General features: G+C 40.2%; 1 protein-coding gene across 3 annotated transcripts in view; it reads right to left on the reverse strand.

Moving 5' to 3' along the window:
• Window positions 1-2,584: 2,584 nt before the first annotated feature.
• SOX6 (SRY-box transcription factor 6) overlaps window positions 2,585-20,249 on the reverse strand; it is a 349,859-nt gene continuing 332,194 nt past the window's right edge. For all 3 annotated transcript variants that reach the window (XM_054699396.1, XM_054699395.1, XM_054699394.1), the window contains 2 exons: window positions 19,121-19,337; window positions 2,585-9,235 (listed from right to left, as the gene is read on the reverse strand). In XM_054699396.1, coding sequence (XP_054555371.1) covers window positions 8,932-9,235; window positions 19,121-19,337 — 521 coding nt within the window. In that variant the 3' untranslated portion in view covers window positions 2,585-8,931. The remainder of the gene's footprint in view (window positions 9,236-19,120; window positions 19,338-20,249) is intronic.

Genomic DNA, 20,249 nt, shown 5'->3' on the forward strand with positions numbered 1-20,249 from the left:
TCGTGCCATTTAATCTGTGTGACTTTGGGTCACACATCTCCTATCTCTCGGCCTTCACGATTCAAATGAGGACAAGAAACCTTAACCTCTCCACCCTATGGTGCTGCTGACGAAGAAGAGGTAGATAGCAGTTATCAGAGGTGCCTCCCGCAAAGCAGAGCCTGCTCTTCACCATGGCCCATGCGTGGTACTTTAATGTTTTGGGTGACACTGCAGCTGCTGCCCTGCGGACCGCACCTGGTGGAAGCAAGACGATTAAGGGAAAGAATCCCGGCTGCCTGCGCCACAAGTCTCATTAGTCACACTAAGAGGGGGTGGGAGGTGAACACTTTGTGGGCACAGCAACTACTTTCTCTCCCTTTCTATAATGATGCCCAGGGACTGGGCTGCCCAGTGCCTCTCACCCCTGGGCGGTGGGGTCCCTGAGATGTCAGGAAAGAGTACGGAACTAAACCTCCCATTTCTGGCCTTTCCATTCTCGAGACAGGAGGCCCAGCAGGAAGGACAGAGCAGGGGCTCCAAGCTTGGAAACCGAGACACCCAACAACACAAGTGTTCCCAACAGCCTGGGGACCCTCAATTGTTTTCCTTCCTGATGAGGAAAACCATCACACTGACTTGAAGTGGCTTCCTCTAAATGAACAGAGACAGTTTCACTAAAAATGTTCTCCAAATGAAGTAACGAATCTGAAGGTAGCCTGCCAGACCCTCGTCCCCACCATCTGACACCCTCGTGCGGGCACCTCTTCACACATGGAGGCCAACTTGCTACCATTCATGCACTCATTCCACACGCAAGGGGAGAGCACTTGCCCAGCCCTGTGCTGGAAGAGGGGGGAACCAAGGCACAGTGCTTGGCATCAGGAGCTCATCATCTGGCAAAAAAGACAGACACAGAAGCAAATGATTACAATGTGATAAATGAAATCATGGAGGTCCTTCCCCCGTGGCCGGGAGCTCCGGGGCAAGCGCGATACCGTCTGCAGTGCCAGGAAGGCCTGATGGGCGGTGATATCAGGGGTGGGGTTTGAAAAAGAGTGGCAATGTCCCCGAAAGAGAAGACAGGTTTACGCCAAGCAAAAAGAGGTTAGAGCGCCAGGGTTGTGAACAGGCTGAGGGGTTTGAGGAAGCAGCGAGAAGCTGAGGGGTGCAAGGACACAGCAGACAGTAAACTGGCAGGTTTGCTGATGCTTGACTGTCAGGGTTGGAAGCTGGGGTTTTATCTAGTCTTCTGTAGAAAGCCATATGATTTCAGGAGCAGATAAGAGAGAGGGCACAGACCAGATCTGAGTTTCAGGAAAAAGACCAAGGGCAGCGGTGAGGGCAGATTGAAATGAGAAAAACTGTGCTGGCAGCCAGCTTGAGGAAGGTTGGAGAATCCCTTGGGTGACCAGGTTCTGAACTAGGGCCTTAGGTGCGCCCTTTACTTGCTCAGTCTCCCCTGGGTCACACTCTCTGACGAGAGGTCGCACGTGTGCTCTGTGCACAATCCTGCTGCCAGGTGTTTTCCCAGGGCAGTTCATTCATCCCCCGACAACCCCAACAGGCAGAGATCATTGCCCCATTTTACAGAAGAGAAAACTCAGGCTCCGGGGCGTGACCTTGGGGAAGATCATGCAGCTGGTAAGAAAGAGCCAGGTCAGAATGACTCCGTGTGTCCTATGCTTACCCACAGCGCCAAAACGGGGGAAGGGGTGGCCACAGAAAGCTAGGTTTTCAGGACTTAAAACAGCTTGTATCAACTTTACAACTTGACTGTGAAGAAGGAAAGTTCCACAAATTCTTGACTTTTCTCTGATGAGGTGTTTTTCATAGGAAATACCAAATGCTCCCCGTTACCTCTCTCGCAGACTGTTTCACTCTGCAGGTGTTGGTCACTAGCCTTTGGAATCCAAAGCACTGGCTTGGCAAGTCTCCTTGAAGGCCCTGCTCCCTGCAGCCCACTCTCCCACCTCCACCTCGCAGCCTCTGAGCACAGCGCAAGAACTTTGGAAATGTTTTAGAAGCTGATATCACTTGGAGCTGAGTTTCACTCTTGGTCCAACTCAAGGCTGACAAGATGGGAGCTCTTTCTCTGAGGCAGAAGCAAGTGAGAAATCAGCCAACCACTCCCAAGCACCATGGAGGCAGAGGTTCCAGAAGCAAGGCGTGTTCCACTCTTGGCTGCTAGACTTGTAGAAGTCGTGTCAGATGAGAGGCCGGCACTTGAGATTAATCACACCCTGGACTACTCAGAACTTTTATAAACTGTTTCATGAAGAAGCCAGGCAAATAGGAAGTGACATTCTTTCTCATCTTGTCTTGACAAAAATCCACCTTGGATCCTGTTCCTACTGTCTAAATCCACAAGCATTTCCTGCGGCAGCTGTGTATGCTCCACAATGAAAAAAGCAGTTAAGTCCTTCCAGGCTAAGGGGTTTGAAGGCTTCCTGAGACCTACCTCCCGGCAAGGCAGAAGCCATGGCAGCGTGCGGGAGAGCGCTAGAAGCTCCAGGAGCCAGCAGGGGCGAGCCCAGGGCTTCCTGGACTCCATGGTGGGGACAGTTTGCAGGGCACAGACAAGGCCATACACAGAGGTCATAAAACAAAATTTATCTTTAATTTGTAAGTGTCAACAGCAGTACAAAAGATGGAGTGATGACGACTAGATTAAGGGTAGAGAGGACAGTCTTGAGGTAAATGAGCATAAATAGGCAGTTCTTATAGACACTCCCCTGAGGGGCCCACGCCCCATCATGGCATATACATTATCACCCAAAGATGGCAGGTTTAACATATCAGGAAAGCACCTTGTGCAAAAAGGAAAAAAAAAGTAGCTAAGGTGCCAACATACACCAGGATAGATAAAGACAGTGTGTCTTTCAGTTTTGTCTTTTCCCTTAATTATGAGGCAGAGGAGGGGAAGACTTTGAAAAGTACCACTGAAAGATTATTCAATGTTGCGTTTTATCTCACGTCAATACTGCACAAGAAAATCCAAGAAGTTCGTGTATGCAACACAGCTCAGAGCGGTGATTCATTCCTTGGAATTTGAAGAGATCCTTTTTTTCCCCATTTCTTTCATCCTTAGCAAACTTTTTTTTCTTGTTATCAAGAGGAGAGTGTGAGAAAGATGTGATGGCAACCCTTAAGGTCATTTAAAAACTTTACACTGGACTGTACAAGATTTTTTTTTTTGATAAACTATTTACATTTTCAGACTTTCAAACATATTCAAAGCAGCAATAGACACTAGTTTTTATGGTTTTTGTTTTTGTTTTTTTTTCTAATTGACCAAATAGTTACCAGCCATGGGCCAAGTAGGTACCTGCGTTATACATAGAATTTCTACAAAGAAAATCTGCAGTTAAAATTTGCTGGAGGGTGTGCGAAGTGCCCTTCCTTTCTCGAGGGCCACACCCGCAGTGTTGCTTGAGGAATCAAAGCACAGCACCTTGACAACAGAGTTGCAGTTGTCCCAACAGCCCTACACAAACTTTACATTTTGAAACAGCAGCCAGCATGTCAGTCCAGCATGTCAGTGAATTGTGCTGATTAAATTAACATAGAATACAATCTCACAATATACATCACAAACAAATTACAATGTCTGGAAATAAAAGTTACAGTAAGATAAGTTATGTAGTAACAGCTTATAAGCTTGTCTAAGGTAATAAAAATTTTACATGGCAAATACAATAATGAATGAACATAAATGCTAAGCATTCTACTTTGCTACCAGCTGGAGAAGGGTACAATAAAGACTGCACTTTCAAGAAAGCAAAAACACATATGACAAAGGAAGACAAACGGAGAATGCACATGAGCAGATCTGCAATGTGCAGCATACAAAAACAGTTAAATATTTGCACATTCCCCATACTCCAAGAGCACCAGCACTGAGGCCTCACTTTATGCCTGTGGTTCTTCAGGAATAAGAAACTACTGAGCAAGACATGTCACTGAGTGGCCTTCAAGCTTTCATATTGCCACGGACACCCACTAGAAGAGCGTCTGCACTAAGCATTACCTTTCTGCCCGCCCCACCCACTTCTAGTCCTGCCCCAAAGGTACCAACATTCCAGATCCGTACTTGTCCATGAGCTTTTGGAAAACAATCTGTCCCCAGAGGAAAAGATAGGATGGGTAAGATAAGGAAATGTGTTTGCATATCAATATCTTCAAGGATATTAGCAGAGGGTTATGCTCAATAGTTTATGGCATCAGAAACAGAACATCATCGGCAGGAATAACAGATAGAAGTTGTTTATTAAGGAAGAAAACATGTCAGGGGGCAGATGACTTAAGGAAATGATGCAAGTGCTTTTGTAAAAGGACAAATGAGGTCATACAATATTATTATACTTTGAGAAGTGAGCTTAAGTGCCAACTCAGTCCTTAGACAAACATGTACAAAATCAGGCAAGGCTACAGCAACCATTTTTGTCCTTTTCTCATTAAAAAGGAAGACCCGGTGATTATTTCAATACATTCCTCTAGCTGCATTCTCCGCAGTGGTTGGCACTTTGTACAAGACTTCTCATGTGGTTTAAAACTACTAATTGATTCTTTTTCCTGTCCTAGTGAATGAGTAGGTAGAGGTCACCTCTTTGCAAAATGAGTAAATGGTAAAATGCAGCCTCAACTATGATGTTTAAGTGACCAGGCTCCCTTTCTCCTTGGGGTAGATGGGCTTCCTAGAAACAATCCTTGCTTTCAGCTAGCGCCCTGCCAGCCTGGCCCTGGAGGCCGTGCTCCGAAGAGGTTGCCTAGCTTCATAAGGAAAAGAAAGGCGCTTTTAATTTCAGCCCTAGCGGGATCACACCCTTTTCAAACACCCCAGGCTCCAGTGGGGCTAATGTTCAGGGGAGGCCAGAATTTGACAAGCTCAATAGCACTGTGAGCCCACACCTGAATTTAGAACTTGGCATGGCAGTTGGTATCAGGACCCTGGCAAATCAAATCAGGCCTGAGGACAAGACTGGGGAGTATCAAATACCAAACGAAGCGAACTGATGTGCTCCTAAAAGGTTGTGCTGGATACGTGTGAAAACAACAAAGCTATGGTACCTTCCTGGAAAAGATACTGCATCACCTCTGCCAGTGAAATAGAGAAACCGCCTGCCTGACTGTTCTCTGTCCAAAGAGTGACCTTTCCTTTCTCTCTCTCTTCCTCCCTTTCTTTTCTTTTTTTCTTTCTTTCTTTTATATTATCCCATATGGGGTTCCTTTTACTTTTTTATTTTATTTCATTTTATTTTATTTTGGAGAGGATTGTCTGTCAGTGTCCCTAACAAAATGGAGATAATCTCGGTCTTGGATTTGAAGACATTATGAAATAGGGAACACTGAAAACAAGTTGAGAATCTTTCATCTAATTGGCTTGGTGGAGGTTTTATTAGCGATCACTCTCAGAGACAGAGTTTTGCCTTTATAATGGCAGTCATGTTTCTTGCTGTTAAATAGTCACAGAACTACCTAAATTTATGTGGATTCACAAAGCAAATGGACTCTTCCAGCTGTACTGGAAATTCACTGTGCTCGATCCATCAACTTTCTATAAGAAATAAAAGGTTGAAGTCTGAGTCTGTGGACAGTGGGTTCCACTGCCTTGGCTACTGGTGGAACACTGCGCTCTCACTGCAGCTGATAATTCACTAACCCCGTGAGGTCCTGTGACTTGTCAACTTCTAATCTGGACCAACATAGATGGATAGAGAACAAAGAGGAAATACATAACTTAGATCTAAGTACTCATGAACCAAAAATAAATTCTATTTCTATGTTATATTTACACAATTAGAAAAATCTAAAATGAGATGGTAAAGTCATAAAAAACTTTGTTTAAGCCCCACTGAAAATAAAATGAAGTGATCCCTATGATTGTCACTTTTAATTTCCATGGATATTTAGAGCCAAACTTGGCTAATAAATAAACTGCTTATGCACAGAATTTAGATTCAAATACAGCATCGCTGTTTGACCCAATGAAAGAAATGTTTACAATCACATCATTCCTGAATAGCCTTTCATTTTTAAGAACGTGGCTAGAGTAACTGAACCCCAGTACTGAGGCAGAGCTGGAGCTAAAACAAAGTGTTCATACACACATGTATTTTGCATAAATAAATGAAATAACAAGACATAAAAATGACTCAAATCCGGCAACTGTGAGGCAAGCCCACACGAGTCGAAACAGATGACTTTTGTTCATGTAGTTTTCGTACAACAGTTTCACATTAGTCAGAAGTGATAAAAAATACCATTTCTATCCAGTGCTTATAACACTTACGAAACAACATCTGTGAGTGTGTGTGTTTTGTTGATTTTTTTGTTTTGTTTTGTTTTTTACTACAAGCAAAATCAAGTTTCAGTCCTAAAGAACAGTCCTTTGTTCTCCACCAGCCCAGAATATTATTTTGGCATGGTCATAAAAACAAACAAAATTAAACTACTATTCTAAATGTTTGCCTTTGTGCAAAATTAATTACATACAATACAATGCTAGCCATACAGCACTCTATCTATGCAACAAAATAAAAACGGAGTGGGAAGGGGCAAAAGCAAAAGTCAAAGAGGAAGGGAAAAAACACGAGAACTAGCTGAGGAGGAGAGGTATATAATCAAAAGAAATCAGTAAGACAATAATAAATACTCATTTTTTGAGAAAAAATGACCTCCTCCTCATTTGAAATAAATGTACAAAAACAAAGTTCCAATCCCCAACCAATATTAAGCATAAAACATTCCTATCAGTACCTTAATCAGCTTACAGAGAGCACTCCCAGCTAATGCCATAGCCAGGAAGATTTCGGCAAGACCTCCTTATTGCTATTAGGTAGGGCCTTGCCTTGAGCACTCTTTTAATAAATATGAAGGTACACTATTTTCTTCCAACTGACAAAATGGCTCAAGAAATCCGATGGGGCCATTCCTATGTCTTGGTGACCAGATTCTGGGTTGTTCCTTGAGGTGAACTGTCCCATTTGCTAACATTCTCCCATTGAGCCACTCTGGGTGAGGCCCCCATAGGCAATCAGTCCTAGGTTCAGGAAGGTCCAAATGGCACGGCCAAGCTCCTGTAGTTAGGACATGGAGCATAAACCCCCACTGCCTCCAAGCCCACCAGCATATCTCCAGAGAAATCCTTGTGTGAGAAGGGCAGTTATCTTGCTCACATGGAGGTATATTCCCCCAACAGCCACAGATGGAGAGAGTGAGCCAGAAGTACTCATCTGCTGCCCAGGAGTGATCTGTTCCCCAGAAGAAACAGTGGGAACATTCTATATAGGGAATATCCTTCTCCTCCTTCTCCTTCCCTATACATAAATATATATATATATATATATATATATATATATATAGTTTCATTCTCTGGATATATCATGATTACCTCTATCTTTGCTTTGAGGCTGGCATGTGGCTTCTTACATCCTGGAGATTTTACAAAGAACTCCCTAGATGTGCCAGATGGGACAAGGCAACCCAGTGTAAAGGTGCCAGCCCATGACAGCATCCTTGTAGCCTCCTCCATGGCCCACAGCCTTGGGCTTTAGGTTTGGCCGCGGAACTCTCCTGCCTGGCAGTCACCACTGTTGACCCTTGCTGCTGAATGGCATTCAGGGAAAATGCCACTGATGCAGATCCTACCACTTGTTGCTGAACTGAATTAGGGGGAAATTCTGGCAAAAGATTTACGGTCATGGCAAAACTCAGGGGTTCACCTGTTGAAATGTAATACTCTACACCTGTATCCAGTACATAGCCCCACAGTCAGATACTCATGTTTAAAAAAACAATATAGGTATGTAATAGTATCTTGTTTCAGAAATGCTTCCAGATGCTCTGGGGACATAAAATCACTATGTACATCTTTTGTATCTAGCAGGAGAAGGAGGTAAAAAGGACTGAAAAGTTCTTCGGGGAAGGAGGGTGAAAAAACAAAGAATTATTAAATTAATGCCACCAACATTTTTTTTTTTAAATAAATAGCAAGTGGACCCTTGACATTCTGGAATGAATAAATTACTTAAGAGAAAATGTGTTAAGACTGAATGTCAGGGTAAAAGGCTAAGGGAGAGTGGATGTAGTGAGAGGTGGTCTCAGGCAGAGAAGACCACCGTGTCGGTGTCTGGTGTGGTGATCACTGTGGTGTGCGGCACGCACTGATGGCACATCAAGAGGCAAACACAGCTGGGTGCACGCACTGTGGCAACCTTGTTCATTCCTTACAATATCTTGTCTCCAGATTCCTGAGTACTTTACCATTTTCTGGAAAAAAAAATGTATGGTTTTTGCTATTTTATTTTAAGATGCCAAAGATTGTCTAAGACTTTGCAGTGTCTCCTTTAAGACTTTCAAATATTAAGATTCAAAAGTTATGAAAAAGTTTGGCACATTCAAAGTTTAACTCTACACATGGAAAAATGGAATTCTGAGGCCTTTCGAATATGATCTACATGCAGCTGCACACGCCATGGACTTGTTCTGTTTCACAATATGAAATCCTCAGCTGTTTTCTAAAATAATTCAGAATAAAAACACATTCACAACCTGTAGGCCGGCACAGCATACCTGAGTGAGAATGTTTAACCCCATCTAAAACAGTAACTTAAACCTTTATCAACATCCAAAAGAAAAAAAGTAAGACAAAAATATAAGACTTGTAAGACAGCTATGGGTTGAGATAAGTTTTCAAGTCCTGGTGTCTCATATTTAATATGTCTTCACCTAAATTAAAAAAACAACAACAACAACAATAACAATAACGACAAAAACTCAAGTTCATGAAAAATCAGGGAAAACTTAATCTGTCTCACACTTTACGAAACAATTAAGACCATTCTGCTGATGTAATTGTGGAGCCACAAATGCATGCGGGCTCTTTAAGAACTTTTGTTGGGGAGGGGAGGTGAAATGTCAGAGTATTTTAATTCAGCAAACAAACACTGGTCAGTTGGCACTGACAGCCTCCGGGGCTTCGTTTTCGCTGCTATAGTCTGATTTGGGATCATCTTCATAGTCGTCATACATTTCCATTTCATCCTCTCCATTAATCATTTCATTTCCAGCTAGGCTTCCACCATCTGTCTTCATACCATAAGTGCTCTGGATGACTGGGAGGCTGGGCTCTGGGCTGGCAGAGGTGCTAGAGCAGTCAGATGTCATCTGAGGTGATGGTGTGGTCGTTGCCATAGTAATAGCACCAGGATACACAACACCTGTTCCTGTGGTGATTGGAATCTGAGGCTGTTGCCTGTATAGATTCAGAAAAACAAAATAAAACAGGGGGAAAACATCTCTCCATATGTTTTTCTGTGTGGCATTAGAATTCATCTCCCGCACATCCAAAGGGTGTCCCTATTTGACATTATAGGTAGATGACAAATGGTGACAAAGGAGTTTCCTGGGGAGTCCTGCAAATGTCCTTGATACTATGGTTTGGGGGGGTAGGCAATATAATGGAGAAATTTATTGATGGTTTTACAACATAAAAGCTGAGTTCTTCAAACATTGCAAATATAGCAAGTCAGGTAATGTCTGGCATTTGAAACAAAAGCTTCCACAAAGTAATATGTGAGACCATTTTTTTAAGATCTCCCAGAACATTAAAAAAAAAAAAAAAGTTTGGTAGCATGAGATATAATGACACTGTTAATCAGGCTTTTGTCATCACCTTGGTTTGAGAACTCTACCAAGGAAAGATGAGGATGATAAAGAGCTAGTATGTCCCAAAGTGTCAGATTAAAAAGGCATGTATTTGTTATCCATGCAAATGTCTACTTGTTTTTATGGTTGAACTTGTAAGGAAGCTCCTTGAAGCTTCTATTTTCCTGGTTATGGAAGGATCATCTTGGATTTCATTACTCCTGAGGTCAGAGCTAAGGCTGGAGGAGACTAAAGAGCAGAGAGATCTCTGCAATTCAACAGGATAATAGATATGTTGCCTCATCCTAGATCCTAGCAATGCCAAGGTATGGTCACACCAGATCATTCTGTTATAATGTTACTCTAGTTCAAATAAACTTACCAGACCCTTTATGAAGGTCAGTTTCTCCCTCTGCAGCGAGACAAGGCTACTTGACTCTCAATTTCCCTAGTCACAAGAATTAAAAACCTGCTTCCCTCAGAGATTCTGAGCAAAACAATATTCTCACGGGTGCAATATTCACCAAGTCTTTCTTTGTGCAGAGCAATGGTAATTTAAACTCATTTCAAAAGTCATAACCTTTCTGGACCTTAGTTCCCATGTATATATAAGAGCTAGGATCAGGGAAATTCTGGACAGTCTTTCCACCTTTCATTTTTCATAGGTTCGGACCAGTAATCACTTAGAAATTTTTTACGGGCCCTATACATCATCACTGAAACTTTCCATTCACCTAAGTCTAACAGGAAACTACCCTAAATCTATGAAGCAATAGCTTGGTTATGAACTTTTTTTTGGAGATACACAGGAGGAGAATAATTTTCTCACAAAGGCTTGCCTTCCAGCCTGGTAGAGGAGAAATGATAGAGACCACCTAGAATCACTGTGATTCACCTGATAAGGCTATCTTTCACTCACTAGGAGGGATAAATAGTGATTCCTCAAACTTTGACTAATGTATAAAATCTTTTCATAGGTACTACCTCATTCAATTAACATGACTACCCCATGAGATATTATCAGTCTCAGTTTTCAGATAAAGAACGTAAAGCCTTGCATTCAATAACCAGTAGAGCCAGAATTTGGACCTTTGTCACCTGACTGGAATTTCATCACTCTTTCTTTTATAGATATTCAATATACATATACACCATGCTCACTATATCTCATAAAAATTCCTGATTTCTGTAGAGCCTGTCATCATCCAGACACCAAACACCTGCTATTGAACTACTTTCTATGATGCTCATGTTGAGGTTTTGGTTGCCTGAAGGAAGATGCTAGAGAGATCTCAGTCTATGCATAGAAACAGAGAATACTGGTTTCCCTCTCATAGAATCAAATTCTACAAACAGTACATTGCTTGTTTCCTAAGTTTTGGGCAAATTGACACAATTAAATTTCATGCTAAACTTTCCAAGGCAGTAATGACCCATTAATTTTCTTTACTAAATCTAGAAAATTGCAAGAAAATATCTCTTAGCTTAATCACATAATGAATGTAAAGGGAAAACTATTACTACAATATTGACCCATTTTACAGACATCCCAGTTTGGTGAGTTAATCTGTACTATAAACTCTATACAGCATACACAAACTATCAAAGGTTACTCTTTTTCACAAAGAATAGATGGCTGTTCTTGCATTATTTTTTACATCAAAATGTGTACATGCACAGTCTATTAAGTTGAATTGAGGTCTGATAATGTGCTGAGGATTATGCTTAGAGGCTTTCACAGTCTCTCTTGAAGCTTCACAATAGGACTGAGAGGTAAGTATTATTTCCCCTCTTTTATGGATGAATTAATCAGGTGGGGTTCAGAGAGTTAAAGTTGTTTATCCAAGGCCATACAAGTACCATAGTTAGCAGCTGAATCCTTCCCTATGTCACAAATTCTCTACTAGAAATCAAGACTAGAACAAGACAGGCAAATTTACACTATCAGAAAAAAATACTCAGCAATTTCAAACAGAAACAATCTCATCTAAAACAGGCTTCACATATTTAATAGTATTTATATATTAGGATGCTAATGGCATGCTAAAAACAAATAAAATATCTATGTGACTTGCTTTCTAGAGTAAGACACACATGATATTCAAAAGCCTACTACTACTGGGTGGTGGAGAAATATCAAATCCGGTATCTGCTGAGATCCGCATACTGTTTGGTTCATCTGTGATATCTTAAAGGTGTTAGCTTTGCTCTCTTTCCAACGTTACTCTGGCATAATTCTTTTTTTTTTTTTTAAGATTTATTTATTTATTTATACAAGCACTGGGTACAGTCAGAAGCGCGGGAGGGTGAGAGAATTCACCAGAGCCAGAGCGGGGAGCAGAGCAGGCAGAAGGACTGAAGTACACTGCTGAGGGGAGCAGCGGGCAGCAGGAGAGGTCTGCGTGCCATGTGGGATCCTCCTCCGGTGGCCGGGGAGCAGCCGGGGATCGAACCGGCGCTGCAGAGGCTGCGGGCAGCTTCGCTAACCCAGCGCTCAACCGCTGCGCCACGGGGGAGGCCCTGGCATAATTCTTGATGACTCACTACCCATATAGATGATCACTCCACCACCTCGCTATCCCAGTTTCTTAACCTCCCTTACATTATGATGATCTGTCTCCTCTCTATCGCAGTTGCTAGATCTAATGTCATACAACAGACCTTGTAATTTCCAACTGTATTCCCTCCCTAATTTCAGTTTAAAACATCCTACTCTCTAATCACATCTTATATTTTTATTTGCCTCTTCCAGTACTCCAGTTTAACAATCATCTTACCCCATGAGGACCTACAATTCCTTTATCCTTCCAACTTTCACTATCCCTTTCCTATCATATTCTGTCTTCATTTGCCTCCCAACCAAGTAAAAATTCTGTAGTTCATCACTCCCCTGCCAATACTCTCCATTCTCTTACATGACCTACTCTTTGTCTAAATTCATTCCTTTGGTGATCATGTCCAATTCTGTCACTTTAAATATTATCCATGGGCTGACAACTCTTGTTCTTATCTCCACACAAACTTATTTTATTTGGATGTCAAAATTCTATCTCGGTATTTGATAGTATTGATACTATTTGATAGATGCAAAACTGAACTGATCATTTTCCCATATACCTGCTCCTCTCATGGCCTTTTAGATCTTGATTAATAATTACTTCATCTTTGTGGTTGCTCAAGCAAACCTTGGTAACTACATTTCTCGCAAATCCTATCCTGAATCCATTGGCAAATCTTAGTGGTTCTCAACTCAGAAACATATCCAGAATACCTCCACTTCTTGCCTCCTCCACCTCTACAAACTTGGTCCGAGCCACCATCAACTCTACTCTGGTTTATTGTCAGAGCCTCCCTCCTTATTTCATGCTATGCCATCTCCAGATAATTATCAACATAGAAAATAGTGATCCTTTTAAAATCCAAGTCAGATCAGAGCATTCCTCTTTTTGTAACCTTACATACTTCCCATCTCACTCTGAGTCAAATCCAAGTTTTTTGACCTACCAGTTTTTTCACCATTGGGCTCCCTGTTATCCCTCTGATATCTATTACTTTTTTTCCATCTACTCACTCTGTTTTATCACTGAGGCCTCATTATTTCTTGAGCAAGCTAAGCAAAACCTCACCTCAAGACTTTTGTCGTTGCTATTTTTTTCTGCTGAATTCTTCCTCTAGATATCTTCAGGGTTTGTTTCCTTAGCACCTCTAGTCTTTGGGCAAGTGGTATCTCCTCAATGAGGTTTTCTATGGCCACTATGTTTGTTAAAATTGCACCCTCTCCTCTAATGCTTCCTCTCCTTCTCCCCCCTACTTCACATTGTTTGAAGGCACTTATCACTGTTGGTTATTCAATTATCCATTAAATAGTCTGACTTCCCTCACTAGAATATAAGCATCATTAGGAAAGGAATTTTCCATGATGTGTCCCACAGGTGATATAAGGCCTAGGACACAAGAGACACTCAATACTTATCTTTTGAATACAATGAATGGATGTATGAATGAATGAACTAATGAGTGAGATGAAAAAGCAGGGTCCTTTGTTCTAGTTAAGAAAAGACACAATGAGATTAGACCTATGGGGTGGAGGATGGTGGCAAAAGTATGTGAGTATAGCCAATAATTGTCTTTGTAGATAAGGAAGAGATCAGAGAACCAATCTAACTACATAGCAGAGAAAGGCAGATTATGGCATAGCTAAGAAAAATGTACTTTTGAACATTAAGAGATGTTCCACAAAGAAGCAAGTGCCCTTGGAAAATGGTGAACTTTCTAGCCCTAGAAAGTTTGAGCATAATTTAGAAAGCACTCGTACAAAGGCTTGAAGTATCTGACTTCTGAGGTAACTTCTAAGTTACCAGTGTTTCTGCGGATGCAAAATCATAACCTAGCTGTCACACTGATCTTGTTATCTCATCGTCAACATGAAAAGAAAGTTTAAAAAATTAAGTGAGCATAGCTAATTATAGTTGAAGAAGTCTGCTTTACAAGGGTTTCCAAAATATTATCCCTTCTCTACCTTACTATACTGCTAGGAAAAATTCATAGACTAGCCTCCTTCTTTATTATGGAATATTTGCACTCACCTTCCATCTGCTCATGCTCTCCTTCATGCTAAATTAGGAATCTTTACCCCTACTTTCTACCAGCCTGACCCTACCCAAACCTCAAGTCTCCATCTTCGAGGATGTTCTATGTGTGCCCCTAATGAGTGCCATTCGTTCTCTGAGTTTTACTTGCTCTTTCCTCTAAGTGAGAAAAAAATCAAAACTAATATTTCATTATACTTTATGTGTGGCACTATGCAATGTAGTCTCTGTGTGTGTGTGTGTGTGTGTAACAAACTATTATTTGCTAATCTATTCATGTATGTGTCTCACTACTTTGGCTACCGCAGTCTCTGAAGGCTCATTCTGTATTAATGCTTCATGTTTTGTACTAATTTAGTACAGTGCTGGGCACAGAGCTGGTTTCAAGTAGATCCTTACCAATTGACTAATCAATTAACAAAATGGAAATTCCTGCCAGCAGGCTCAAGCTTTGTCCATCGGAAATTACTTTCCTAAAAAGCATTTTTCCTTCCTTTACAGATCAATTGCAAAGTCAAAATTCAAACACTGCAGATTTCACAAACAGGAATAGCTGGCAGGCTATTGGGCTCTACAAATAATGAATGTGCACATCAAAACAAGCGTTGTAGCTGTTCGTAAAAGTATATGCATATGGCTGATAAGGGCAGACAGGGCTGAAAACCTGCCCTCCTCCCAATCCAAGTAGATTGTGCACTGACCCCAGTACAGTCCTGCATTGTTGCATGGCTTCTATATCATAAAGATATTTCTATAGTATAGTCCACCTTTGCCAACTGCAAAGAAACTACATAGTTATGTTGGCAGAGCCCTTTTGCTTGCTAATCCTCAGGACATTTATAGAATCCATAAGTGAAGTCAACAAAGTCTGTTTCATTAAGAGATAAGCTTATATGCTGCATATCTCCATGTGGATTTTACAGGAATGAATGGAAATAGCAATCTTTTTATATTACTTATTAGAGATTTGAATTTAGCTTTCTCTATAGGAAAATGATAATGAAAATGTATGGTTCCAGACACTGTTCTAAGCCAGACACTGTTCTAAGCACTTTAGATATATTAAGTTATTCTGTATTCAAGAATCTCATGTTATAGATATTGTCATCTCCACTCTACATGTGAGGAAATTGAGGTGAGTGTCTCAAAGGAAAGTGGAGAGTTCAGAAGAATAAATATAGTTATTCATTAGATTATAGAATCAGGAAGAAGTAGATCTAGTTTTGAGCCAGGAACAGTCTGGCTGCAGAACTGATGTCCTTAACCACTATGCTATATAGCCTCTAAACAATTTGTCATCTCTAATTGAGAGGTATGTATCATGGTGAAAAGCACATATGTTTCACATTCACATAAGCCTGGCTTAAATCTCAGCTCTGCAATTTGCTAGCTGTGTGGCCTTGAACAAATTATTTAACATCTCTGAACATTGGTTTTTTCAGTGCTATAGGGAGTATGACACTGCGAATCTTGTAAATTTGCTATATTTGCAATAATTGGTGTAATTCATTCAACATAGTATAGAGCATATAGTAAGTATTCAATAGCTTACCATTACTATTATTATTAAAAATAGGTCAAAATTTAATATTTTATAATATCTGAAGATTTTTCTATTAGTTCACAGATAAATTATTGAATAAGCTTCAAATAAGGGAAGTCTATTTAATCATAGTTCTTTGGGAAAAGACATCATTGTAACTCTATGTATTCTAATGAATATCATTTCAGCATTAATAGCACTTTCATCAGGATTATTACAAAATTATGCTACTTAACCTGTCAATTGAAGGGGTTAAATCCAAGATAAGAACTGATCTTACTCCATTTCCTATTACTGATACATTCATTTCATAAGTTAAATTAAAAAAATCCTAATTCCCTGCACTTCTAACTGTATCATCAGTAAAATTCATTACAATGCTGAGCAATATATATAATTTTATTGGCTTGAAAGTTATGCATGTCTTTTCAAAATCAGCTATAAAAATTGATCTCACCCCCATTCCCTTCAAGAAGTCAATAGCAATTTTTGAATTTCTTTTTGTTTTTCCCTCTTGTAACAACCTCGCATCTAATGAAGATCAATTTCCAAAGATGAACCCTGGGGAGTTAATAATCTATCAACTACAACGACTTAGAAAAGAATACAAATCTTTAAGTGGAAATAATACTTGGCTTTAAGTAGCAAGTATTACCAAAACTGGACTGAGGAAAATACTCAGCATTGAATATTAATGAATAGGACATTCCAGCCATTGTCTGCACACCTGTAACCTCACCCCACAGTCTAAAATGATCTTTCCATAAAATATCTTTTCCATAAAAGATATTCCTATACATCACCAGGAACATGATCCTTAGTTTCTAAGTTTCAAAGTCCTTCCTATGCTACCAAAGGCCTTATTTTCTTTAGGTCTTAATGATTCTTGTGAATAGGGAGATGAGGCATATTTGGAAGTCACATGGTTAAGACAACTTCTCAGTCATTTGTCAAAATGGAGATAGAGACCAGGATTTGAACCTTTGTTCTTTCTCACCTTTTTGCAGTCAGAGGAACTCTTGAATTCTCATTTTCTTTGTCTTACTGAAAGGATGTGATTTGTAGATCTAAAACACCTAGTTTTCACATGTTCTTAAGCTGCTTTAGTTTTTTATTTTAAATTTACATTGTTATATGATGTATTTTGATGCAGAGCTGTTTTAATAGACCCTTTGGTGAGCGGACTAAATTCAGTAGAATTACTGCATCTCACAGTTTCAAATAAATATCAGGGAACTAACAGTCTTCCAGATAGCAGGAAAGAGAGCCACTATGCCTCATGAGATACACTGGGAATCACAAAGGATATTAAATGGAAACTTTAAAATCTATGTTCAAAAGGTTATATACAGTCTCGGAGCTATACTACCAGGATTAGAAGACATTTATCACATGGCTTTAAATTTGTATATTGTTACATAGAACTATACTTCCTAGAGTAAATTGGTATTTGTATTAATCCTCTAATTAGCATGTGAATAGCCCAATTACAAGGCATTATACTTTGTGTTAAAAGCTTTACTTTTAAGAATGCAAACATTAATAAGGCAAAAGAATTTGATAATCCTGTTTTGGTAAGTATTCATCTGTTAATATATTAGGATCCCCAAATAACAAGGTGAGGTAAGCCTCTCTTTACTTTGAAGAGTGCTGCAGTATAAAGAAATCCATTGATTATCCAGTATGATATAAAATATATTTTTGCTGTGATAGTAAATCCATATTTAATAGTAAGGATGCTGAAAGGAATTCACTTATATTGACATCCTACTAAGCATTTTAGAAAATGCTCTTAAAAACATTGCCTGGGTGAGTCCTCTCAACAACTGTATAACTACTGTTACTCATTTCACTTCACCCATGAGAAAAAAGAGGCATAGAGAAGTTAAATACCTTGTCCAAGTAGGTAGCAGTTGAAATGCCAGAACTCATCTCCCACCCAGAATACTCTAGTGATTATATGGACACATAACCCCAACTGCTTTCATCAGTCTTTTAAAATTTTCTTGGCATTTCTATCTACTACTCCAAAGTAATTTTATGTTTTTAAACACATGCTTCTGAAATCAACTTTTTGTCTCATAAAGCTATTTTTTGAGGATCTTTAAAAACAAATAGTCCTTGGGGCCTTTCTGGTGGCGTAAGGGGTTAAGCACAGCACTGTGAAGCTATCTGCAGTCTCTGTAGCATGAGTTCGAGCCCCATCAGGCCAGGAAGCAAGCCATATGGTGCAACAGGCCTCTCCTGCCTTGCCCTCTGTTCCCCTCAGCAGTGTATTTCAATTAGTCTGCCTGTTTTGTTCCCCATTCTGTCTCTGGTGAATCCTCTCACCCCCCCACACCACTGGCCTGTACCCCAGTTCTTGTATGCATAAATAAATCTTTAAAAAACAAATAAATAAATAGTCCTTTACTTCTCCTTTAAAATATCTCTTTCTTCACCTCTAAGTGAAGTTTTCTTCTTTTCCTGGCCTAGCATGGCACTTCATTTCTCCTTCCAGTTAGCAGTGAATGCAGCTTCCTTTTCATTTATTTCATTTCTTTCTCTCAAGCCCTTTCCCAAGTATCCTCCCAATCCGACTCCAGCTGCCTCATGCCAGTTCTTCCATAATGGTCCTCTAGTTTGCCACCCCCTGTGTCTCTAGGTCTGGGTGTGCTGGAATCTATAGGCATCTGCATCCCCACTTATCCTGACTACTGTGGTTACAAGGGGCCCCTTTTGAATGCAGACAGCTAGTCAGCCAAGTCGAAATTTATACCAGAAATCTATTACCTAATTTTTAAACAAAATGACATGAAATCAGACTTGAAGATATCAAAAACATGTCTAGTTTCTGAGTTAAGCAAGAAAATCCACATTGTTACTGCTTCCACCACAGAATAATTTACTGCAACAGGAGTTCTGGATCTTATGCCAAAAATGAGGTCCTCTAACCAATGTCAAGGCCAATTATCTTGTGGTAGGATCCCACAACAAAAGCAGACTATTGTGATTAGAGTCAGAAGCACCACCCAGAGAAGCTGGAAGGCTTCTGGGGATTTCTTAAGGTTAGTTTTTATTTTTTCCTCCCTGTGTGTCTGTTTAAATAAACTACCAGAAACTTGGTGTGTGGGCACTGAGCATCTTAGATTTGTCTAAGAGACAATGAAAGGGGTGATCCGTTGGGAGTGTTGCAGGTTTGCTTTGCTTTGATTTGATTTGTGCCTGTGACATGACAAAGATGGTGACTGCCATGGCCCTTCAGTGTGTCACAACCTCCTCCCTTCCCAACTATCTCCTTCCCAAACACTGTGCCCCGTAGCCTCCTGTGCTTTCTTACTGGGAAGAGAAAGCCCAGGTGGCTAAAGTAAGGAACACTTACCCCACAGTAAAGAACTGCCTCATCTCCTGTCTTCGAGACCTCATCAGTTGTTTATACTCCCCAATCCGGAGCTTTTTGCCATCGACAATGCAGGTGCGTTTCGGTCGAGGTTTGTATTTATAGTTTGGGTACTTCTCTAAGTGGATCTTGCTTAGCCGGGCCTGCTCTTCATAATAAGGTTGTTTCTCTTGGTTGGACATAGATTTCCAGCGAGACCCTAGACATAAAAATAGCCTTCAATACCCAAGCGGTCAAGGTAACATATTTCTGGCAAGTACAACTAGATATCCCTTCCCACTGCCTCATCACCTGCAGTCTTAGTCCCTCTGTCCACACACCATTAAGGCACACACCTAGTCATTTAGACTAGAAAGAATATTTTTGCATGTTAATTTAATGTATTATTCCTCTCAATAATTTAAAGTTGATGGTATAATATATTATTTTAAAATCAGTATTTGCTGCTTATAAACCTACCTTTGCACACCTACACCAACATCTTTACCCTATCTACCTTCCAATCTCTCTCAAGAGGGTTAAAAACCTGAACTTCCTAAGCATATTTTCAAGTGCAACAGGATTCTCAGGAAAAGCTCTCTTGGTTCTAGAAATTCAAACATCTCCCACACGCCAAGCATCTTCAGGAAAGCTATGCTTTGATAAGATGTCAGCAGATGTTGTTATCCTTCCATATGTAAAAGCCTACTGTGCACACTGTCTTCTCTGGCTAAGGGTAATTAAAAAACCTAAACTACCTAAGAAGTTCTAGCTTTAGAACCGGAAGGTGCCGTTGGAGTTATATATACCATATTCAAGTACTATAAACGCTCACTCAAAGCTGTACCGATGAAAGTACAAAAATTTTTAATATGGTTTATACAGGAAGAAGGAAAAGTATTCACGTCTCTAATATTGTTTATAAAGAGTTATCTAAACACTTGATGAAGAAGGGATGTGTTTTTTTACATGTATCAAATTGCATTTTTGTGTCTCGCTGGTGAATAAAGCGGTAACAGCTGTGCTGACTGGATGTTAGCTATTCTTCGGTGGAGATTTTTCATACATAAACAAATGGAAAAGTTGTACAAATATTCTCTGTAGCCAGCAATATCCTGGTCTGCTTTAGTCG

This window comes from Talpa occidentalis, unplaced genomic scaffold (assembly GCF_014898055.3).
Source record: "Talpa occidentalis isolate TD23 unplaced genomic scaffold, MPIMG_talOcc4v2.1 talOcc4.3, whole genome shotgun sequence".
Classification (NCBI taxonomy): domain Eukaryota; kingdom Metazoa; phylum Chordata; class Mammalia; order Eulipotyphla; family Talpidae; genus Talpa; species Talpa occidentalis.